This window comes from Podarcis raffonei, chromosome 3 (assembly GCF_027172205.1).
Source record: "Podarcis raffonei isolate rPodRaf1 chromosome 3, rPodRaf1.pri, whole genome shotgun sequence".
NCBI classification, from domain to species: domain Eukaryota; kingdom Metazoa; phylum Chordata; class Lepidosauria; order Squamata; family Lacertidae; genus Podarcis; species Podarcis raffonei.
Window position 1 is genome coordinate 72036774 of NC_070604.1, and position 24135 is coordinate 72060908.

Genomic DNA, 24135 nt, shown 5'->3' on the forward strand with positions numbered 1-24135 from the left:
TTAGAAAATCCTTATTATCACATGATGCATTATGTTATCTTGCCACCAATACCAATAATCAATAACAGTTCACACAAACACACAAAGTTTTGCAACAAAAATACCTAGAACAGGCATGTGCAAGCAGCAGATTGCGATCTACCAGTAGATCCCTGGCTGATCCTGTTAGATCGCGGGATCCTTATCGACCATGGGATGAAATAAAGTTTACCAAAAGTTAACAAATAAAAGCTGAAGAACTCTGGGCAATCCTCCGGGGGGGGGGAAAGCTCAAGAAATCTGGGCAATCCACCCACCCCATGCATGCTCCTCATCCATCCAATGACAATGGGTAGATCACTGCCAGTTTTTTTATACAGGGAGTAGATCACAGTCTCTAGGGAGTTGGATGTACCTGCCCTAGAAGCTACAGTAAAAGGTGGAAGATCTATATAATCTAAATATTCCACTATCACCCTGGTCAGTGACGGAAATAAGTCAATTCATTCAATATTCCACTAGGGAAGATTACATCATTAAGCAGCACCAGCAAACATTCTTGACAGTGGCAAGAAAAACTCCTCCATTCTGGCACAACTTCACATGTGCAAGCAGCAATTCCCACCCTTGGCTCTAAAATGTTGAATCCACAATTACAGATCTGGGGAGAGACAGGCTGCGTCTCCTTGAGCACCCTGTTGCATTTCATCAGCCAAAGCTCATTATTTTAGACAACCACCACCTCCTGTTGGTGGATGGCAAAGCAACTTCAGCAAAGCGGCCGTCCATAGAATGTCACAAATGTTTGCTTTCCTGGGCAACCCCGTTCCCTCCCCCACCTGCTCCTCGCCGAACGTGAGAAGGCAACCAACGCGTGTCCGACCCGGACACAAACGCACCCATCTGAAACACACAAGGGATATTGCCGGGTGTCATTCTGAAGTCTGTATGGTGACGATGGTCTGGTGTTTCCATGGAAACGGGGAAGAAGGGAAGCTGGAGCGGAGCATGCTGCACGGCGAACAAGGGAGCCAACATGTAGCAGGAAGATGCTCGTTGCCTCCAGCTGCCCGGCTTTCCCCCGCCCCACATAATGAATGGAGATAAGGGGTGTTTGGGTGGGGAGACGACGCGAGAGAGCAGGAGGAAAAGCCCACTAATGCGAGCGAGCTCTTCCACGGACACGGCCGGCTCCAAAGCACCCAAACCCTGTCCCTCCTGAGACCTAAGCAAGCGACTTGCACCCATTGGAGACGCTTCTGCGCTCAGAGAGGACCAGGGCTGCCCCCCCCCCCCCGCCCTGCATGCCAACCTCCCCAGAAGGAAACTGCGAAGAAGAGTTGCCGGGACACGTACCTGGAGCAAGGCAGCCCTCGGCATCGGCGCGGGGCGAGAGCAAAGGCGGGACACGAGCGGCGAGGGGAAGGAAGGCGGGCTCCGCCCTCGGGGTGGGTCCCTTCGCAAAAGGAAAACAGGCTCCTTCGCTGACGCTCCGCTCGGTCACTTCCTTGCAAAGCGCCGGAGGGAGAGACAAAAATGGGGGCTGCTTGCCGCCAAAGGGGGCTGCCCCGCCAAACAGACACAGGGAGACCCCCCCCCCAATAACACAGTTGGCTTTTAGCTGTTGCAGAAGCCAATCTCCAGACAAAAGCCCTTGGTGGAGCATCTTTGCCTTCCCCTCTGCTAAGACGCACACGGCTCTTGCAGAAGGAGCCTCGTGTCCTGCCCAGAGGAGCGTGGCCTCCAAATCAGATCATTATTCATCACCTGGAAAGTTCATCAAAAGCTGTGAGAGGTCAGCTCCATCAGGCCTCCTCTCCCCTCACCTGGGAGCAACCACGCCATTAGGCTGCCTCAGAGGGAGAGACAAGGGAAGCAACGAGGCTCATTATACCAGCTTTGCTGGAAGCCCAGCTCCATCAGGCATGCCATGTCCCTGGAACTGTGCTACCTGCTCAAATGTTTAGAAATCTGTGATGGAGTTTGGAATTCCCCCATCCCTCTGTCTCCCTCTTCCCGTGCGCGCGCGCGTGTGTGTGTATTTTTCTTTCAAGATTATAAGCCTGTAGGTAGGGACTTTCTTTTTTCGTTTGTATGCAAACCACTCTGGGAGTCTTTTTGGCCAAAGAGTGCAGTACAAATGTTCGAAATAAATAAAAAGGAAAAGAAATTCAGTGTGTTACCATTACTTTTTTTTTTTACTTTTCAAGTTTGTCTTTAATGGCAGTAGTTTTGAAAAGTCAAATGAAAAAAGGAACACTCATAAGGTAAAACTACATTTCCATTCAAGTTACCAGTAGCAGCAGAAATACATAAAATATAGGGATACTCAAGAATGCAGTATAATTTTAAAAATTATTTAAATCACTTTATATTAAATTTTGCACGACATACTGCTTGAAAAACAAGAAATTTTAATGACATCTTTTTTAAAAAAGAAAAGAAAGCACTGTCATGTGAGTCTAGATCTTAAACAAGGCATTCAATAAAATTAGGACAAAGGGGTTAACATAAGAAAAAGGTTAGTCCCACAAAACCTTAATTGTAGTCTACAAAAGTTCAACCCCCCCCCCCAATTCAAAGAGCTCTGTTAACAGAGGAAACAGGGGGAAAGGGAAGCATTTACCAATATATGAAATGAATGAATGAATTTTCAATAGAATCCAAGAGGTGTTTTTTTTTGTTTTTTTTAAATGCAAACTGCTCTTAAATACTAAAGTGACAAGTGCTAACTGGTGTGTGGAAGCTTTTGGCTCTTGACTCCAGATGCAGCCCAAGCCAATGTACATTTACTTGGAAATATCTTATCCCAAATCCTATGTAATACCTACATGGAGCCATTGGAAGCAGTCATTAGGAGTTTCAGAATGCTGAAAACAGCAAAAGTATTTTATAAAAAAATCAATACTGGGCAAGGAATTGGGAATTATAAGATCGATGTCATAATGTAAGTTTTCTGTTTTAGTCTTCTCCGATACAATAAAGTCTATTACATAGCAATTTCAAAATAATGGATCTGGTAAACCTCATCCATTAACATTTATATCTGCTTTTTATATAATAATAATAAATCTTAAGAATGTCTAGTTAGGAACTAATTGTTTAGGTTAATTCGTTCAAGCTTTATTTTGATTGTACATGAATTTGTATTATATTTAGGTGTATTTCACCTTTCTTATTAGGCATATTACTGATCAAAATGCAAGGAACCCACTTTCAAGAGATGGGTGCAGCTTCCAAGCTGGTTAGTAAATGGTTTGTTGACATTAAATGGCTTCAGTGACATTACCAACACCCATGGGCATAGCCAGGATTTTTGTTATTGGGGTGAATAGCACATTGCTGAGGGGGCAGAAGCTCAGATAATTGAGTACTTTCAATGTTTTTCAATAATATTTGTGGAACTAGCTGCCCCCTGCCCCCCAGCCCCCCATTGGCTATGCCCATGCCAACGCCCCTTGAGACCATTGAGCCTCAGACAGTGGGATGCTGGAAACCTGGCCAAAGGTGGCCATAAAGATGAGTTAGGCTTGGTGGACAGAAATTGTACAGGCTTTGACTGAACTATTAGCAAACAGGTGGGGCTCAGAAATAAAGGTAGCTGCATGGAATAATAGCCATTTGTCCTATTGATTGCAATGAGCATACTTTATGCATGATGGGGAAAACTAGATTCGTCTTCTTGCCATTGTTTATATCCCCCCCCCAAAAAAAAATCTGGCCAGTTTACATAGACAATAAAATACACAATACAATTCACAATAAAAAAAACCCCTTTAAAAACCTCATCAAGGAAAAAGCCCTGTAAAAAAAAAATCAGAACAACTAAAACCAGGATAAAACACAGCAAGGGTGAACTTGATGCCAAAACAGAAGCACTCCATAGATTGTAATTAAAAAGCCTGGGAGAACAGGAAGCTCTTCACACGGATCCAACCCAATTTATTTATTCTCAAAATGCAAAAGCCCAGGAACATATAATGAAATTGACAACCAGCAGGTTGAAAACAAGCAAAAGGAAGGACTTCTTTATAAACTGGATAATTGGGCAGCACTCCATTACCACAGGATATTGTAATGGCCTCTAGCAAAAAAAGACATTAAAAAGATGAATGCCTGCCAGATAAATATACCATGACTACTAGCTATAGCAGCTGAAAGAATAGCCAGAGTTTTCAAAGATGCTTCTGCCTAGCAGATGCTGGGGATTAATGGGATCAATATCACCATCATCATAATATCCTGTTTGTGAACCTCCCTGAGTAATAATACGCCTGGCCACTATCAGAAGATAGAAATCTATATTCTTGCTATGGCTCATGTGGCCTTTCCCCCTAATTTAAGTAAAATTAACCCAGTGTCAAAGCCAGTACTAAGCAACCAGATAATATGAAGACTAGACTCATGTCCAACACACTTGATTTGCTGCCACATTATATATACCCACCCACCGACCATCTGATTGCCAGATTAAATTCCTCAGGTAGGAAGGAACCTTGAGCCAGTTACTGCATCACTCAGTCTAGCCTACTTCTCAGAGGTGTTGTGAAAGTATGGGCAGAATAGAATGAACCGGAGGTAGTACCTCCGGTTATGAACTCAATTCGTTCTGGAGGTCCGTTCTTAACCCCAAACCATTCTTAACCTCAGGCGTGCTTTCACTAATGGGGCCTCCTGCTGCTGCCGTGCCACCAGCGCATGACTTCCGCTCGCATCCCAGGGCAAAGTTCACCACCAGGAGACCTACTTCCAGGTTAGCGGAGCTCTGTTACCTGAAGCGTTCGTAAGGAGGATGGTATGTAACGCGAGGTTCCACTGTACTCTATCCTAAACTCATTGAAAGGAGGTTAGGATGGAATTAATAAATAATTGTATAAAATTATATTGAAACATGTCTCTCTTTTGGTATTGCATGGTAATGTGTTACTTTATAACTGTGTAAAACCAAACCAGTAATGATTACAAGATAGTTAATAGTTTATATTAATTGCAGAACCTATACACTTTATCAGTTGAGCCATCTGAAAGGGCAAATGACCAGAGTGCTAATGGTCGACTCAGGATTGATGTGAAGCAAGCATCCATTGTATCTTTTATCTTTCATGGTGGATGTGTTTTTCAAATAAAAAAAAAAATTGAAATGTTTACATTTTGTTTCTCTTATAACACCTCACCATACAGACCTGCCTCTTCCTTCCTCACTCCAGCTCTGTCCTATAGTATTTATCCTTCCCCTACCTTTCTGAGCACAATCAGGGTGTGTTAAACTAGTGAAGAATTATCTATGTACTCAGATTTAGATTAAATCGTTAACCTAAGTAGTATAGTAGTTTTATATGGGTACACATCTTAAGCAAGGAAGGAAGTGGATGGAGGCAAGGTTATCCTTTCAAATAAGCCATTTATCACCACCCTCATTTTCATTCTCAGAAGTTTACAGAAGGGAGAATCACTTGCATTACTATGTGCATTTTACAGCCTCTCACTGTGGATACTGCCATCATCATGAAGCCTTTATGCCAGAACGCTGCATGGATTAATATAGTAGCATTGGATGTGAATGAACTGCAGTTCATCAAAAGTTGAACTGGGATGCCATAGCAACTGTTAGGATGAATGGCCTTTAAAATGCAGAAAAGGGAGGGGGAAGGAGCACCCTCGAGTGCACATGCTCAGTGGGGCTCTCTTTGTTTTCTGGTCTCATTTTTGCCCACGCTGTTGGTGGAGTTGTAAGGCAGCCTCTCCAAACCTGTTGTGGACTATTGGTGCCATCAGCACAAGTGCACTGGCTGGGGTTGATGGGAGTTGTAGTCCAAAACAGCTGGAGGGTTGGGAAAGGCTGCTGAAAGGTTTGGATAGCCAAGATAACCCTGTGTGATAGTGGGATGTTTACTTGTGGGTCAAGTTTTTAAAACCACAGGCAGCTTGGCCTTAACTGTAACACTCAGATCCTTTGGACACCATAGAACAACAACAACAAAAAAAGAACATTGTAGTTTTTCCAAACAGAACCAGAGATTAAGGACCAGTTTGGTCAGCATTACCTAGTGGTTAGAAGTCAAAATTAGTGAGCAAGCTTTCACATTTTCCACGACTCTTCATCAAGCAGGATGTTAACACTATTGTACGCCACCCCAATCTCCAAATTGTGTGAGATTCCAGGGGTTCCAGGAACTTACCCAGGGTGCATGTTTCCTTGTAATGAGGGACAGTGGAGACTGTGGTGTCTTTAGGATATATGGTTTCTCATTACCAGCAGATGAGGGACAGGACCCACCCATTTGCCCTCTGAAACAAAGCCATTTCCTTTGTTACCCTAACCACTCATACTTTGGGGCTATTAGCTCACCAAGAAGCTGGTCTGGCTATTCCAACACTTGAATCCTTGCTGGATCTAGGAATGAGAAGTGACTCAGGAATACAGCCTAACCCACCCCCCAAAAACTCACAACAATACTATGAATAATACTGTGACACATCTACTAGTAATTCTAGTACTATGAATAATCTTCTCTCTCTCTCTCTCTCTCTCTCTCTCTCTCTCTCTCTCTCTCTTGTATTGTTTTATATTTGGGCCTCATTTGTCCCTTTGTAATCTGAAATGTTAGTTGCATTATGATTGATAAATTTAATGTACTGAATTTAAAAAACAAAAACCTCTTGGTGTACTCAAACTGCTTAGGTATGGTCCCTAACCCCTGCTTCAAGTGCCACTAGAATCATTAGCCTAGAGTTGCTCCTCCATTTTTATGCAGGGGACAAGCAGCCATCAGCTCTTCCCCACTTTGCAGACCCCACACCATTCCCAAGTGCCCTGTAGTCTGCAGCAGTAAAAGAAGAAGGAGATGTTAAGGGGGCAGTAGAGGGAGAAGGAAGATGGGAGAGCTCTGACCTGTGAATGTGAACTCTTCTTTTGTTTACATAATGAAATTTATGATCCAAGCCATTGCTAACTCTGCAAATAGTTTACTTTTACTTTACAGGCTGAACTCTCACACAAACAGAGCAACCCCACGAGATAGCTGATAAGATGACGATACCTAGGTCATCATTTCCTGTGCATTATTTTACAGGTTGTGGAAAACATTTCCCTTTGCATGCACAGGATCAGTATTATGACATGTCATGACTGTGCTTTTTAATTAATGGCAGATAACCATATACAGCAAGCCACCGTTAAAGATGTGCAAGCGTTCCTGACTTCCTCTTCTGTTCCAGCTCCTCGCAAATGTTTGCTTCTAAGAATGAAACATTCTGAACACACTTTCTGCCTAAGGCTTAATACTTTGAGGAAGTCTTTAAAACTTATTTTCACTTATTTTCTGGCCCAAAGCCAGAATCTCCTATATCTATGCCCTCTGGCAATAACAATGATTGTTATCTCTCCTTCTCATTTGCTGCATATAGAACAATTGCATTGCAGGAATTAAGGGATGCTGTATAGAAGGCTCAGTGACAGGGACCTTACTTCATGTGCAGAAGGTCCCAGGTTCAATCCTTGGCATCCCCAGGAAGGGCTCTGGGAAGATGCCCCCCCCCGCAATGAAATCTTAGCGAGCTGCTGCTAGTCGGGGAAGCAACTGAACTATGGGGACTAATCAATGGTCTAATGTATTTGTTTTATTGTTATACTATACACATAAACATCGCAAGGCAGCATGCAAAAAAAGTGTAAAATTGCACTGAAGCATACTTACAGGTAACATACAGAATCACAAGTAGGGAGAGCACTGTTCCACTCAGGTCCTGCTTGCCAGCTTCCCATAGACATCTGGTTGGCCACTCAGAGCACAGGATGTGGGACTCAATGGGCCTTTCACCTGCTCCAGCAAAGTTCTTCTTATGCACTCATAAAGCCAGCTTCTTATCTGCTTCCTTTCTATGTCATCAAACATTAGCCAAAACAAGACAACAGCATTGTGTTGGGGCCCAGGCAGACAGATTTTGCAGCAGATTTTCAGAAGGAGCTGCCAGAATCTGTCACAGGGTCCATCTGTTTCTGAATATGCCTACAGCCCTCTCTAGGCGTTGGAATAAGCACTGGCTTAAATAAGTTACAGCACAAGTATATCAGCATTTCGATACCTGCATGGCAGGGACTGGGCCCTCCCCTGCCTTTCCCCAATCCTTGAAGTATGCTGGAGATGGGGGGCAGCAGCAAGAGCTAAATGTACATCATGTGGGCAAAAGATGGTCCAGATGTCTCTAGCCACTGGCACACACCAATGACATCATTGTTTTAGCAGCAGTCGGAGGCCTAATAAACTTCTGCACGCCTGACATTTCCCATCCTTTCCCCATGTCTGGATCAATGTGCTCCTTGATCTGGCAGCCCTTCCTATTGGCTTTTTATAAGCCTCAGTAGTATCCCCTCCATAATTCTGTCCCAGAAAAAAGAGTCTAACAGCCAAGTAATTTTAGCTCTTAAAGTGAAACACAGAAGGAGACCATTGTGAAGAATCAAATACCCATGCGTGGTTGCAGAATGTAAAAGTTTACTTACATACAAGATGATGAAAAGTCTGACTGACTAATGTTGCTGTTGAATGACAGAAATTAAGGATGAACATCAACTTTATTTTATGATTCTTTGTCATATATTTTCATTGTGTTGATATTAAAAGATAAGGATCTCTGCCTCATTGCCAAAGGGAAGATTCTATTGGTTTCAGTAGGGTGAAAGATTTTATCCTGGATGTGCTCCAGAGACCTTTTATATATGACTCACATCTCGGACTCCCACACTGGGACTTGAGCAGGGCTTCATGTAAGTTGTAATAGAGGGTGAATGCTATTGTCATGGCGATGCACTTGTAGAAATAAAAAGTGTTTATAGCAGACGAGCTTCTAGAATAAGTTGGTACATACCGTATTTTTCGCTCTATAACACGCACCCGACCATAACACGCACGTAGTTTTTAGAGGAGGAAAATCCGTAGGCATGCCACCCGTAGGCATTCCCTCCATAACACGCACAGACATTTCCCCTTACTTTCTAGGAGGAAAAAAGTGAGTGTTATGGTGCAAAAAATACGGTATATTTATTTTGATCTCATTTCCTATTTTTGCACACAAGCAAGCAAGCAAATTGCCTGGGATTTGTAATAATTATTTTTTAAATAAAAGAAGAGGTAAAACTTCATGTGATTCTCTTATTGTGGGTATAATATATATATTATTGGTACTGGGTATCGTTCATTGAACTATGGGTATTATTTTATATTCCCTGAAACTTCTGGTGTGTTTTAAATGACCTGTAGGTGTTGAATTGATTTAGTTTTGTATTGTAATGCATTTTAACTATGGTTAGTGTATGTAATTATCTGTTCTTTGACCCACTTTCAACACTTTGGACTAGGACTAGGCCTAAGCTGCAAATGTTGACTTTCTTTCCCCTTTAACACACATCATATATGCATGCATCATTCACATTCTGCCTTATACCCAAAATTCAGCACATAAGAATATTCCAGACTATTGGGCCCAATATATTTTTTCTAGGCTGCATTTACTCTAAGCATAAATACCAGAGATGAATATATGCTGTTGCTATAGGAAACAATGAGAGGTTGAAGAGTTGAAGAGTTGAGAACATATCCCATTGATTTAGCCTTACTGTAGCATTTAAATGGAACACAATCAAATACTGTCTAAAACAGTTAGTAGAGTATTGCTAACTAAAATGTAAAAGTTGAAGTCTGTTTCCTAATGAGAGACATATACCTCTACCCAATCCTCTCTGATCTACCTAATCTTGCTCAATCATAACCATCTTGAAGGAAGAGTAGGATACAAATGTAGAAGAAATCAAGCAATACTTGTCACAGCATACTCGTTCCCCTGAAGAGAAGATGGAGGGAGCTAACACCTGAAAGAATGTCAGAGGTAGATACCTTGACATTAGAAGGACAGCTATCCCCTCTGTAATGTGCTGCAGGAAATGGCACCTTCATTCTCTTTTTGTTACCACTCAGGCACAAGCCTTGAAGAACTGGAGGTTTTGACTAGGCCGCATATTTTACCCAGCCACACCTTAATCGGCCTTGTGCCCAAATTTACAAGAATTAAATACTGCATTGTATATTTCCCTTGTTGTTGTAGGGTTCACATTACACCAAGGACTAATTCAATTTAAAAACATCAATGATTATTGAGAGTTGGCTGTGTTGGTTTCTTCAAGGTTCAATATACTCACCATAATCTGTGTTAGCATGAAGAAATTAATCACTGGAATTCACTAACTGTTATAAAACTTTAAAGTAAGCTGCAATTAGAAAACGAATCAGAGATCACAATATTAAGGAAGAATTTTTCTCTTAATTTATGTTAGTGTAATATTGGTGTAATATCCTTTCCCCCACCCCACTGACCTATTTGGTTAAATAAGTTTTGCAGGTTTTTGGAGCACTGACAACAGAGGCACTGACTACAAATTACCATATATGCAAACATGAATGTGAGAGTCCCCAGTGCTGGCCTTTTTTTCTTTTTTGAAAAGCAGCTTTAGGAAAAATTTGAAGCAGAGCAGTGCGGGGATTGAGGGAGAAGAGAAGGTACTTAACTCTTCCCCTTCCTGCCATTTATAAGCTCTAAACAGATTCCCTCCCAAACTGTTTTATGTATACAGAGTTCAAAATGTGTGTTTGTGCGACATGTTTGTGTGTGCAAGCATCTGAGGGTGATTTGGAGCAGATAATCTGTGTGTGATGAAAGGATTAAGCACCTTCTCTCTGTTGCTTCCCTGCTCCAATTTCCCTTCTCCTGAAGTTGTTTTTAGCAAAAACAACTCGAACCCAGTGTTCAACCTGTTTACTCATAATGCATAGCTTTGTGACTGAAGCCCACTAGTCTCAAGATGAAGGGCCAGGATGGTAAACATGTATATAGGCAAGCCAAGTGAAAAGATGCAACCTTCTTCCTATTGTGACATTACAACACAAGCAATGTCCTGTATTTATGTGTCTGGTCCCACCATTAGTAGGAATTAATCTAAAAGAAAAATGGATATTACAAAATGTTTCACTTCCCTCTTTAATGATTCAGTTCCTAGCAGGCTGAATCTAAAAATAAAATGTGAGTGATTGCCACATTCACTCTGCTGTTTAACATCTCTTCACTCAAAAATGTCTTGGCACTGGACTGCAAATGTAGTTTTTGCATGAAATAAGGTAAAGGTAAAGGTACCCCTGCCCGTACGGGCCAGTCTTGACAGACTCTAGGGTTGTGCGCTAATCTCACTCTATAGGCCGGGAGCCAGCGCTGTCCGCAGACACTTCCGGGTCACGTGGCCAGCGTGACGAAGCTACCCTGGCGAGGCAGAGCCGCACACGGAAACGGCGTTTACCTTCCCGCTAGTAAGCGGTCCCTATTTATCTACTTGCACCCGGGGGTGCTTTCGAACTGCTAGGTTGGCAGGCGCTGGGACCGAGCAACGGGAGCGCACCCCGCCGTGGGGATTCGAACCGCCGACCATGCGATCGGCAAGTCCTAGGAGCTGAGGTTTTACCCACAGCGCCACCCGCGTCCCACTTTGCATGAAATACGTGCTCCTAAATTTAGACTCTTACAAGACAAGTATTTGGAAATATTGGAAGTGCGGGAGTTAGAACTTCTAGCAATTTTCAAAGTGTTAACTTTCTTTTTCTGCAGAGAAAAAAGTTTGAGGAAGTGCAAAGATTACACAACAAAATTATGAAAGAGAGCAGCAACATCGTCCTACTGCAGTTGCTATATGTGGAGAAATGCCACCCTATTTTAGGGCATCACTCCTGTCATTTTAATGCTTAAAACTCCAAAGCCAATGTCAAAATATTGGAAATTAGGATAAGGATTTTTCTACATTAGTCTGCATTGGGCTCAATGGCAGATACATGTTCAGCAGGCCGCAGCAGGACGAAAAGAGAAGCAGGGCCACCTACTATTAATCTATTGAGAAGTAGGGATGGGGGAGAAATTTGGTTTCGTTCACGTATTTCTGCAAACTTACCTAACTTGCACTTTTTGAAACAGTACACAAACTTAAACATGAATTTTGTGGAGCTGTTTGCCAAACAAAAAGTGTACAAAAAGTTGGTTACATTCATTTTTGCAAGCATTGTATGGCTTGCAAAAATGTGTATGGGTAGCAAAATGGTATTAAAATACACATATTAGGAGAAATGCACACTATGAGGATATTTGTTCTTGGGGGAAAATTGCAGTCATATGGCAAACTGAAGACTGGAAGAATGAGAAACTCAGAAAAAGATTCCTCCATTCCTGCTGAGAAGCCAGTTCCATCATGCTCCTCCTTCAATTAACTGGTGGTTGTCCTTTTATCATGCTACAGCAGAGGGAGAAAAGGGAAGCAGGGCTACTCCATCTCTACTTGGAAATCAGCAACGTTTGTTTCCTTCTCATCTTCTACTGTTTCCATTTCAGCTGGTGATTATAAGAACTTTGTAACTAAGAATTAGTGCCTGAGTTTATTTCTTTCACTTCTCTCTCCCCAATGCCTTTTGCGTTGCACATTGTAGGTGTTCTGCGAGCCTCTTGCAGCCAAAGAGTAGGTAAAAATAAAAAATGGAAAACTTGCATGTGGGAAATAGGCAAAACAAATCCAGCACTCAGACAATGCTTCCCTATCCCTCGCCTCACTTCAAACAACTGAGGTACATCATTTGTTCTGATGCAAATCACTGAATGACAAATGATGGATGCGCCCATTTTCACACACAGCAGGGCTGAATCAGAATAGAAAACAGATTTGCTAGGATCTGGCAAATTGCTCTCCAGGGTTGGAAGACTGAGCTGCATACGCCATGCAGCACGTGAGCAAATATAGTCTCTGCCACTATCATAGCATCTATGTATGTAGAATTCTCTACCTCACTGTAGTACTTTTTGGCATTATAGAACAGATGCCATTGCAAGAGGCTAAAGCACTGGGGAAGACTGTCGACCATCTGGATTCCAGAGTAGGTTGGATGGATGTTGACCTCTATATGATATATGAATGAAAAATCTAGGCGTTGCAATTTTTTCCAAAGGAGAATCCATTTGTTCCTTGGTAACACCCCTATTTCTGTAGTCCAAGTGGAAGTCTGCAATAAATGGCTTGCAATAAATGCAATGAAGGTAGGCTTGGTTAAATGAAACAAAGACATTAGATGTTGTAGAGAGCAGACCAATAATTATTTACACCAAATTGTACTGTGTCCACATCTGAATTGTGGAACTACAGAGCAGCTGATTACAGATCCGAAAAGGATGCAGGTATTCATATGATCATCATCATTTGTTCAAGACCAATGATCTAAACAAGACTAACATGTTAAAGATTACTCGCATCATCTGCATAAATACAAAAGTTTCAGGATCTAAGTAATCAAGAAGCACTTTAATGTTGGGCACCTTTTCTACTAGTCCAACAAGAAGCTCTTAGAGTGTAGTGCTATGCATATGTACTTGGACATATCTCTTGCTATGTTTGCTATAGACTTTACACATTTTCTGTTCTTAGTTCAATGGAGCATCGCATCCCAAAGCAAGCAGTTCAAACACTTACTACATTTTACAGTATTCAATCTGTGTATTCTCCTTGCATCTGTTGAACGGCCTTAAGAATACGGAGTACTTAAACAGAATCCAGCCTGTAGAGATTGAAAAAGTGATGTAATAACATGTTCAGAGAACACCTGGAAAAGTCAACATATGAACTTTATTATTTTCTTTTGATGCTTATCCTGAATTTATTCAGCCAGACATCACAAAGAGAATTGATTTGATTCAGCATGAGAGCAAACTTCTTTGATTGTGCATCTTATTTCTGTGAAAAGTAGATTCGCTGATATGAGGAAGAGGTAGTGTTGGGCTCTGATAATGACATGTACAGAAGCTTATTCCCTAATCCTTTCCCATTCTTTTCTTTGTTTTTTGGCAGTCATAATTTTAGACACCTAATAAGTCAATTTCTTGAAAGAGTGGCTTCCATTTGTCAGAATTTGCTAGTGTGAAGCTATTCATGTTAACAGATTAACTTGATGGAGAAACGCTTGCTAATTTCCACATTTAATCTTTTTGAACCTGCCTTTCCCAAATCTCCCTCCCCTAACTGGGGTCCAAGACTTGAAATAAGTCCAACTAGGGAGGAAACTGAGGTGTGGGAAGGGGTCATGGTCTGAAAAACAACAGGTAGAGGAATGGCTAGGAACTCCCCTTCTGCCTGTCACTTTTCTTAATCACCCCCATCCTGCTTGGCAGTCTATATATGAAGACATGGGTCTGCTGCCATCCTGTCTTGTTCCACTCCTAATTTGTTAGGCATCATTCATCACCAACACACAGTATCCAGCAGGCATCCAATTCCTTCTTGGATCAGCCAAACTGTGCCTAAACAAACTCAGACTTTGGTAACTTAAAAGCATTGATCTTTGATTAAAGCAACCACTAAGTTGTTCTTGGCAGTTGTAGTACATATTTATGGACTAACTGCCTAGATCCATGTGAGAGATGCTGTGCTGCCCATAGGATGGCTTGTGATCCAGCAGAGGTGTCTGCTAACCTAAGAGGGGAGCCCTTTCCCACTGCAGACCTCATGTCACCTTCCATACTATTCTGGAAGGTCCCCCAATCCCCTGGGACACAGGGGTCTGCAGCAGAGAAGGGAATTTGTAGGAAATCATTTGCCCACCTCCTTTATCAGCAAATGCCTCTGTCAGATAAAAAAAGAAGAGAACATTCCATGAGCAAGACAGCAACAGTGGATTTTGACTGCACATACAACATGTTTAAAACACAATGTTTTAAAACATGAGCTTAACTTCCATGGAGGCCTGTCAGAAAATGAATTACAATTCCAAATATTGCTCATGTAATACTGTATGTCTAACTACTGTTTGCCAAGCAGAGCACCTGAGGTGGAAATTATCAATGCCACATGACTTTAATAGATGTTGACATGGAAACATAGTGTATGAAAGTGGAATTAATATACAGTATTAGGTGACATCATAGAATATGCTGAAAATGCAGATGTTATAGGAAATCATGCTCTCCATAAGGCATAAGTCTTTATCAAGTGTGGCCAATAAAATACTTAAAGTGATCCAGTCTTAGATCAAAGAACAAACCCATTAAAGAGATAAACTGACACTGGTAACACTACTCATTTTCATCTTTTCATCTTTAGTCTTCATTTCTGTAAAATGGGTACAAAACCAAGCCCTCTTCAACAGTGGTGATGATATTCTGGCTTATAGCAGAGCTTTCTTCACCAAAGGAGGAACCAAAGGAGGAACACCACTAGGGGGTGTTGGTGGAACAAGGGGTAATGTACCAGAACAAATGAAAGCATGAGCCCTCTAAATTTTACGTGTCATCATTAATTTAGGAAGCATAAGGGCCATCTGAACAAACAACTGTTCATTTACCTACATATCCGAGCTAATAAATAGGTGTTTTTATTAAGTGAATTCCTTAATCTGGGACTAATGAGGAATTCACTCCCTGAGCAAGGAGTTCAGGATTTGACCCTGGTAGAAGGAGCTGTGCTTGTGGGTCTACATTCTCGAGTACCAGCATATTGTCATATGTGCTGTTTTTTTGCAGTGTTGTTTGGTGATCAGTCGAACCAATGATCACCCATGCAAGTCCTGTTCCACTCTAGGCTACAGTTCCAACACCACTCAAATCTGCACTGAGGCCGAGGACACTTCATATGCATGCATCCACCTAGAAGAAAAACCAAAACAGAAAATAAGAAATTGCAAATGAGTTCATAGGCAAAAGTGGATGGATGACAAAAAATAAAAATAATGGGCATATAATATTTAGAATTTACTATGCTTGACGGTGTGGCTTGGGAGAGAGGGTCCAGGGAGAGACCAAGGGCCTAATAGAAAGGCTTTTGTGTGACATTTTGCCCCTGGGCCTGAGGTCCCTCTCCCGAGCTGTATTGATCAGTATTAAATACTGATCAATAAACTTACCATCCTTTTCCACTGGAACATGACACTTAGGGCATGGCTTTGTTGTTCTTTTGATTGTTTCTTTGGACGCCTCTTCCCATCGAGCCTGTAGGGCTGCATGCTCATCAACTCCATATCCCTGTAAAGGGGGAAAAAGATGAACAGAATGCTGCTCAAGCAGAAAATAGGACACGTGGCTGTTTCTTTCAGTTTGATCCTCCTGTGCAGATAATGAGGAGGGCGGATATTACTTCCACCTGACCAGAGAAGACGTTTCCAGAGAAGCAGCCCTGTTAATCTCTTGCCACAAAGCCAACATAGAGTCTTGTAACACACTGAATTCTCTCTGTAAGGAAGATGTGAAGAAAGCTCTGCTATAAGCCAGAATATCATCACCACTGTTGAAGAGGGCTTGGTTTTGTACCCATTTTACAGAAATGAAGATTAAAGATGAAAAGAACATCAAGATAAATCTATCAGTAGGGTCCTCCTTTCCATCTGTTGACTATGCCTGGTTCATATGTATCTGGGCTGGTGACTGGCTTCAAGTCATTTGCCTAATCAAGAATAGAAGCATCAGGTAAACTGGGTGTTTTCAGCTCCAAAGTGATGCTGTATCCATGATGGAAGGGACAGGGGCCGGCACCCCACAAAGTCCATCACTAGCCCATATCAGAAGCAGTCAATTGAACCAAATCACACAGTTAAACAGTTTCCTTCTACCTCTCCTTCATTAGATAGATGATAGATAGATAGATAGATAGATAGATAGATAGATGGGGGGGATATATTGATGAAAATTAACCAGTGTTAGAAAGATAGAATTGTGGAGTTGGAAGGGACCCAAGGGTCATCTAGCCCAACCCCTGCAATGCAGGAAAATGCAGGTGGCCCAAAAGGGGATCAAAATGTGCAAAATGGTGTTATCAGCACCATGGTTACAACTAACTGACATTGACATAACCTTGTACTAAGTTCCCCTCTTTCCTTGACATCTTCCTCCTCTTCTCCAGTATGACAGATTTATTCTTTTATGCTGTTTCTCCCAGTGACATTTCATTATGCCATGTTATTCCCCCTATAATAACATCAACCAAGCTGCAAGCACACAGAAATCATTTGCATCACTTCTGAATACCAAAGCGCTTGACATTTATGTATTTTGTAACTTGATAAATGGTATTGCGTGACTGGGTATTATTATCTTAGCAAAACAAATCAGCCCAGCATATATATTCACCATCTTCCAGGAATCACCACAATTAACTTGTTTTGGGAAAGCTCATCGCAAAATCCCACACTGAAGCCAAATTATGAAATTGTGACTACCAGTTATGCATTGTTATATGATTATAGGAAACCATCACCTATGTGTAAAAGACCGGCCTTCTCAATCATGCATACCTGCAGCAAAAACAGATTAGACAGCTGTTGTTCAGCAAGCATGAAGCATCGCTTGGTCAGCAATGACTATAATAGTTATGAACTTCTTGCCATCTTCTGGTGATGGCAAGAACTGCAGGCTGAAAGCAATTCTTGATGATCATGCTCTCTTCATCAACCTGTTTTGCAGATCTTTTCGTTTTGCCATCAGGACATGCTTTGGAATGATTAACAGAACCTTCTGCCTTTCCCTAGCCCACTTTTACACGAAGGAGAAATGATTCACACTACAGTAAAATAAATGTTACGAGATTTGAAAGGGAAATGTTTAGCGTCTGTGCCAGAAAGTTACTTGAACAACTAAGGATGCTTCCAGAGAACTTGTTTATAGAGCTTTCATCCTGACTCGCTTGCATAAAGTTTGTGGGTAGGTTATATGAAGCAAATGTTACTTGAAACTTTGCAGTACATTTCCGCATCACTTTCCTTTATTGCAAAAAGTACAAGGGGGGGGGGGAGCTGGTTTGTTTCACAAGAACAATCAGCTTTACTTGTGGAACCTGAATTTTCCAGTATGTGACTGAATTTCACCCCCCAAAAAATCAAGGGTCTGGAAGTGCATAAATAGCAGAAACCCTAAGCCCACTTTGGGTGACGTCCTATATATCATCGTGTTAGGAACATCTGATCTTGACCTAAGAATGTGGCTACATTAAAAACATCATTTTTTTGAACTTCTTCAAATGTATGTGGGGTAATCTAGTGGAATAAGGAGCACCCCCACTTCCTCACTTGTGTTGTCCCCCTTTGGCTTCCACTCATGTGAGGAAAAATGAGAAAGGCAGGTCAAATCCTGTGTACATTGGCCCAACTACATTAAGCCAAAGCTCCATCAAGTCTAGTGTCCTGTTAGACAGTGGTGAGGCAGATGTTCATGGGAAGACTTTCTTTTCCAACTATGATTGCTGATTTGATTTAACTGATGAAACACACCTCTGTCAGCTGGTTCTTGGCCTGAGTGTACACAGGATTTGTCCTGCCCCTCTTGTCTTTCTTCACACAAATGAGTAGAACCCAAAGAATGACTGTACGAGTGAGGAAGTGGAGGTGTTTTCTTCTTCTACTGGATTACCCCACATACATTTGAAGAAGTTCACAAAACAACTGTTTTCACAATAGGATAGGAGAGCAAATACTGCAAACAGTCCGTTTTACACACCTTTGCAACTAGTGCCAAATTAATGATGCCATCTCTTGAAGAAGCTTGAAATATACGTGCAGGTAAGCATAGAATAGAAAAATACTTGGCAATGCTAGGATAGTTAGCTTCTAGCAGGCACTGGGCATATATCACCTAACACAAAATACTTTCTAAGTGGAATCAAAATGGCAGATAAGAGTCAAACTGTCAAAAAATAACATTGTAAAATTTTAAGACAGAAGGCACGAAAACAGTTTGGTTGCATTTAATAAATCCTTGGATCACTTCAATTCCTGTAAGGAGTATGAGAGGCTTCAAATTTTTTTTCTTTAGCTCACATGTGTTCTCTTTAGTAACACAGTGCCACCATGTGGTAAAATACTACGAGTGCACCAAAGAAAAGCGAAAAAGCCCTCAACTGAGAGAAAAGTCACTGAAGGATTAAATCTCTCTCTCTTTCAGTGCACAGTGGTACCTCGGGTTACATACGCTTCAGGTTACAGATGCTTCAGGTTACAGACTCCGCTAACCCAGAAATAGTACCTTGGGTTAAGAACTTTGCTTCAAGATGAGAACAGAAATCATGCTCTGGCGGCAGGAGGCCCCATTAGCTAAAGTGGTGCTTCAGGTTAAGAACAGTTTCAGGTTAAGAACGGACCTCCGGAACGAATTAAGTACTTAACCTGAGGTACCACTGTATTTGTTGTTGTTTAGTCATTTAGTCGTGTCCGACTCTTCGTGACCCCTTGGACCAGAGCACGCCAGGCACTCCTGTCTTCCACGGCCTCCCGCAGTTTGGTCAAACTCATGCTGGTAGCTTCGAGAACACTGGCCAACCATCTCGTCCTCTGTCGTCCCCTTCTCCTTGTGCCCTCTATCTTTCCCAACACCAGGGTCTTTTCCAGGGAGTCTTCTCTTCTCATGAGGTGGCCAAAGTATTGGAGCCTCAGCTTCAAGATCTGTCTTTCCAGTGAGCACTCAGGGCTGATTTCCTTCAGAATGGATCGGTTTGATCTTCTTGCAGTCCATGGGACTCTCAAGAGTCTCCTCCAGCACCATAATTCAAAAGCATCAATTCTTCGGCGATCAGCCTTCTTTATGGTCCAGCTCTCACTTCCATACATCACTACTGGGAAAACCATAGATTTAACTATACGGGCCTTTGTTGGCAAGGTGATGTCTCTGCTTTTAAGATGCTGCTTTCAGTGTATACATGATGGAAACTCTCTTTTGCTGTGTCATGAGAAGTATGTACACGATTACAATAAACATTACATTTCTAGAGGGGTAGCCACATTAGTCTTCAGCAGCAATAGTAAAAAGTAATACTACGGGTCACCAACATTTTTGGACCAGTAGGCACATTTGAATATCAAGAACGTGCTGTGGGATCCAGTCACAAAATTGCTACCCGGGGAGCATAGCATAATACAACATGGCTGCTATGGGAGCAGCCATAACTGAAAATGAGAGAGAGGGTACAGTCATTGCTCCCCCAACCCAGACGACATTAGGTTTACCATGGGAAGTCTGCTATGTCCTCCTGGCCTTGATTGTGGAGCTCACACAATATTGTTCTATCTCTCTCACACAGTGATGCTGCTGCTGTCTAATAACAACAGGGAGCATTCTCCAGTAACAGGAAAAATATACAAGGTAGCCACACACTCACTCTCATGCACAGGCTCATTGCAAATATATAGTTCACAGAAACACATGCCCCTCCCTCCCTCCCACACATCTCTCTCCCCCTCTCTCTGCCCAAGTGCATCTCTTCCTCTCTCCCAGACCTCATCAGTGAGGCGAGGCAGTTGCCTCAGGGCAGCAGGAGCTGGAAATCTGGGAGGGGCAGCACATCTAGTCTCCTTGCAGTGTGCCGTATGCTTGTTGGTATCCTCATCTTGTGCCTCTGCTGCACATTATTATCTGTTTTGCCTCTACCACTAAAATGTCCTGGGCCAGCCCTATACTAACAAGACAGTCAAGGAAAACTTGCAGAAATCAAAGCTATCTTTGTCATCATGCTACATCAGGTGGCAACTGGCATTGCCCAACTTTAAACAAATCATATATTTATTTGCCTCCTAGCTGTGGCTTTTTGGAGGAATCAGCACACACAATGCGTCATTGTTTTCTTATAGCAACCTTCTCTAGGTCCCTACGCAAGTAGTTCATAACTGCCCATCCTCTGCAGTCCTGTACATCCAACACAACAAACATTGATCAATCACAACACACACGTAGCAACCTGCCTTGTACTGGGTTAGACCTTGAGCCCATTAGCACCTTGTCATTTACTGAATGGCAGTAGCTCCTCAATGTTTCAGACAAAGTTTTTGTTTTTACTAGTCTCATATGGAAATGCCAGGGATTCAGCTTGACATGTTTTGTAAGGAAAGCACAAGCTCTGCCACTGAGCTACAGCCCCACTTTATGGTAGTTGGCCAAAAAGTAAATGCCATTTTTGGAAACAGAGGGTCTGTATATACTGTACATACTGCTTGGGGGAAAAACCCTCATGTTACCTTTTCAGTACAGATAGGGAAGTATTGATATCTGAGATGGACTTATTAACATATATTTTGGCATATAATGCCTACTTTTGATCCTCTGATTTCACAAGGACGAATTCACACAAGAACAGAGGGAAATCCCCTACTCCCACAACTATAAGCACAACCACAGATTGCTGAGATGTGGGTGAAAGTGTTGGGCCCATATTGCTGAACTATTTAAGTGTGTTCAGCTTCAAGATCACATTACTGTTGCAGCAACAAATAAAAGTGAATTTCTCAGTATTCTACTGCCAAAAAGTTGAACTTTAAAGAACTTCCATTTCATTAGGATTAATATATAAATTGGCTTGCTGCTTTACCCCATCATGCTGTATCTCCATGTTTATGGCTTTTTAATGGGTCTTGACATTATCTCAGCATAATTGTATTGAAATAATCTTACCCACAGTTTGGCATTTAGCCTCATAGGGTGAACAACAGGCCTCAGAACTACTATGAATTTTAAAGATAATGATCAGCTTATGATATTCAGCCCAAAGAAGCCATCCTGTTTGAAAATTCTCACAGTACTTGGAGAAACAATTTATGCTGTTAAATTAAGTCCCCCTTTTTAGTTCCAACCACAAAAGTGTCCTTAGTAGCGAATTAAATGCAAGTTTGTTGGCAAGGAAAAGCTGACAAACTTTTCAGAGATGTGTGTTAACTAAATACAATCCCAAAAGGCCTTTCAAAGAGGCCACATCTGTGCTAACCAATGACACTGTTCTGTAAGTTTCTAGAGGAAGAAAGCAAGGCAATTTTTTAAAAAAGCAATAAAATCAATAGTATGGCCAATTCAGCAACTATGTTGAGTGCAGAAACATAGACATAATCCATAACACCTTTTTAGGTCCCAAATATCTGAAAGACCTCCTCTCTTCCTGCAGACAGTCTTAGATGTTAAGATGTTAAGAGAAAACCCCCTTGGTTCTTCCAGTGCACTCTGATGTTTGAAGAGGTGATGGCCCAGGAGAAAGGGTAGCCCCTAAGTTGTGGAATTCCTTTCCCATAGAGGTGCATCTGGCATCTTCTTTATGTAGTCTTCTTTGTATGCTGAAATCACACCTCTTTACTCCGGCCTTTGACACCCAAGATACATATTTTAGGACCCATCCCATTCTCTTGATGATAATCTCTTTTAATTGTTTTTAATATCATAATTTTAAATTGTTGAGACCTGTCCCAGGACCTCATGATGAAGGGCAGGTAAGACATCTAATCTAAAAGTTATTTCTCAAACTTCTAGAACTCAGATCTCCTTCTAAACTATCCCTTGAACCCCACTGGGCAGGGCTGGCTCCATGTCTGTATCCCCAGGTCAGGAAGGCTGATGCTTGAGAGAGAAGTTTGTTTCAGCAATGAAGTAGCTCTGACTGAGAGCTTATACATGAACCAGAGGCTTCACTCCTTTCTAGCTCTCAGCCAGGCCCTGATCCAAGCAGGTGCTTCTATGAGCTCCTCCACACAACTATTCTCTCAGGAAGCTAGCCAGGCACTTCGATGACAGTTTTGAAGTTCCTGCCTGGTTGACCATCTGTCTCTGCTCATGTGGTCCTGGGGGGAGATGATCTCCTCATCTGAGGAGATTCTAGGTTTGAAGTCCGGACAGGGCTGGACTCTCACACACCCCAAATATGCAGAGGCCCTTGGCATACTGTACTTTCTGGTGGGAAGAATCCGGTGCCCCACCACCTCTAGCTCCCCTGGTGGCAGTGGTAATGACAACAGGCAGCAGGAAGAAACAGCATTCCAGTAGGTAACAAGCACCTGGGTCTACAGACTGCCATTTTAACTTCCTTGACATAGTGCAAGGGCATTAACAGAAATTAAAATGGCGGTTCCCAGGCCCAGTCACTTTTAAAGGCAGAGAGCTGGGTAGGTGTCTGTCGTAAACTCTGCTGTGGTGCTGCAACCCTGTCTAAGAATACTGCATGATGATGCTGAGCCTGTCATTGGCAGCCATCTCTTTGGCAAGTGAACGTACAGAATCCTTGCACATCACCTCATCTGCACTGCTCACTCCTCTATATATAGACATCTGTGGAATGGGGCACTTACTCAGGCAATAAAAGGTGGAGAAGAGCAGGGCTTCTCAGACTTTCCCAGCCAGGGAAGGAGACACATGCAGAGAGGGGCAGTTACCATAATGTTCCCCTGCATTTCTGAGTCTCTCATGATAAGCAAAGCAATTTTGGTGGTTGCAACTCTTAGCCACCGAAAAAACGTTTTTTGCTGTGTCTACACCACGACCTGACCCCTCTCTGGAAATTCATGACCTGATGTCCCTGCTTGAGCTGGAGCTAATTTTCTGTGGAATGTGCTATGTACCTCTTGGGCTGTGGCTCCTTGAGTTTCGAAGAGTGTGTGGCATTCTCCTTCATGGTATTCTTCCTTACATTCACGGCAGAACACAAACTGGAAAAAGAAGCCAGAAGACATGAGCAAACATCAGAGATAGAGCCATGACAGCACCATCATAGAGGGTTGTACACCAGCTGATCTATCGTCTTTCTCATCCCATTAAATTCTCATCAGCTCTTCTAATCATGCATCTTATTACACAGCCTGCTCATTAACACAATCCCATTTATTTGTATAATTTTCTGCTAGGAAATAAGATAACTTCAGAAATTGCAGATATCCTTTACAGACTAGCGACCACAATGAAATACATTTATTTTAGGACAGCGATTTGGAAACTCAGTACCAGGGGCTAAATGTGGCCCCCGAAGCCTCTCAATGTGGCCCTCAGGACTCCCCAGTTGGCAGACCCTCCTGAGCCACTTACCAGCCCTGCGTTGCAATTTTCTTGGATGTTTTTTGTTGGGATGGGTTGTAACCTTGAACTCTGATAATTCAGGATGGAGGATACACAGGGGTATGTGAATGTTAAGAAACCAGCCTATTGTAAAAAGGTAAAATATTAATTGTTCTGCTTACTTTTGCCTCTGGCATGTGGCCTCTGGAAAGTTGCCCAGACATAACGTGGCCCCTTGAGCTGAAAAAGCTTCAGCATCCTTGCTTTAGGATCCTTTTTGGGAAGTTGGCAAGGCAGAACTATGCCCTAGTT

The 24135-nt window shown here is 42.2% G+C and overlaps 2 protein-coding genes across 7 annotated transcripts in view; both read right to left on the reverse strand.

The window, feature by feature from the left end:
- Positions 1-13920, reverse strand: part of AGPAT4 (1-acylglycerol-3-phosphate O-acyltransferase 4) — a 64271-nt gene extending 50351 nt beyond the window's left edge. For 3 of the 4 annotated variants that reach the window (XR_008329590.1, XR_008329588.1, XR_008329589.1), the window contains exons 1-2: positions 9728-11131; positions 7677-7858 (exon numbers count right to left, since the gene is read on the reverse strand). The gene's annotated coding sequence lies outside the window, so the exon portion shown is untranslated. Of the gene's footprint in view, positions 1-7676; positions 7859-9727; positions 11132-13525 lie in introns of those variants that run through there. The other variant, XM_053382344.1, reaches the window with a different exon arrangement.
- Positions 13921-15250: 1330 nt separating this feature from the next.
- PRKN (parkin RBR E3 ubiquitin protein ligase) overlaps positions 15251-24135 on the reverse strand; it is a 589279-nt gene continuing 580394 nt past the window's right edge. For 2 of the 3 annotated variants that reach the window (XM_053382339.1, XM_053382341.1), the window contains 3 exons: positions 23394-23480; positions 15948-16065; positions 15251-15690 (listed from right to left, as the gene is read on the reverse strand). In XM_053382339.1, coding sequence (XP_053238314.1) covers positions 15581-15690; positions 15948-16065; positions 23394-23480 — 315 coding nt within the window. In that variant the 3' untranslated portion in view covers positions 15251-15580. The remainder of the gene's footprint in view (positions 15691-15947; positions 16066-23393; positions 23481-24135) is intronic. The other variant, XM_053382342.1, reaches the window with a different exon arrangement.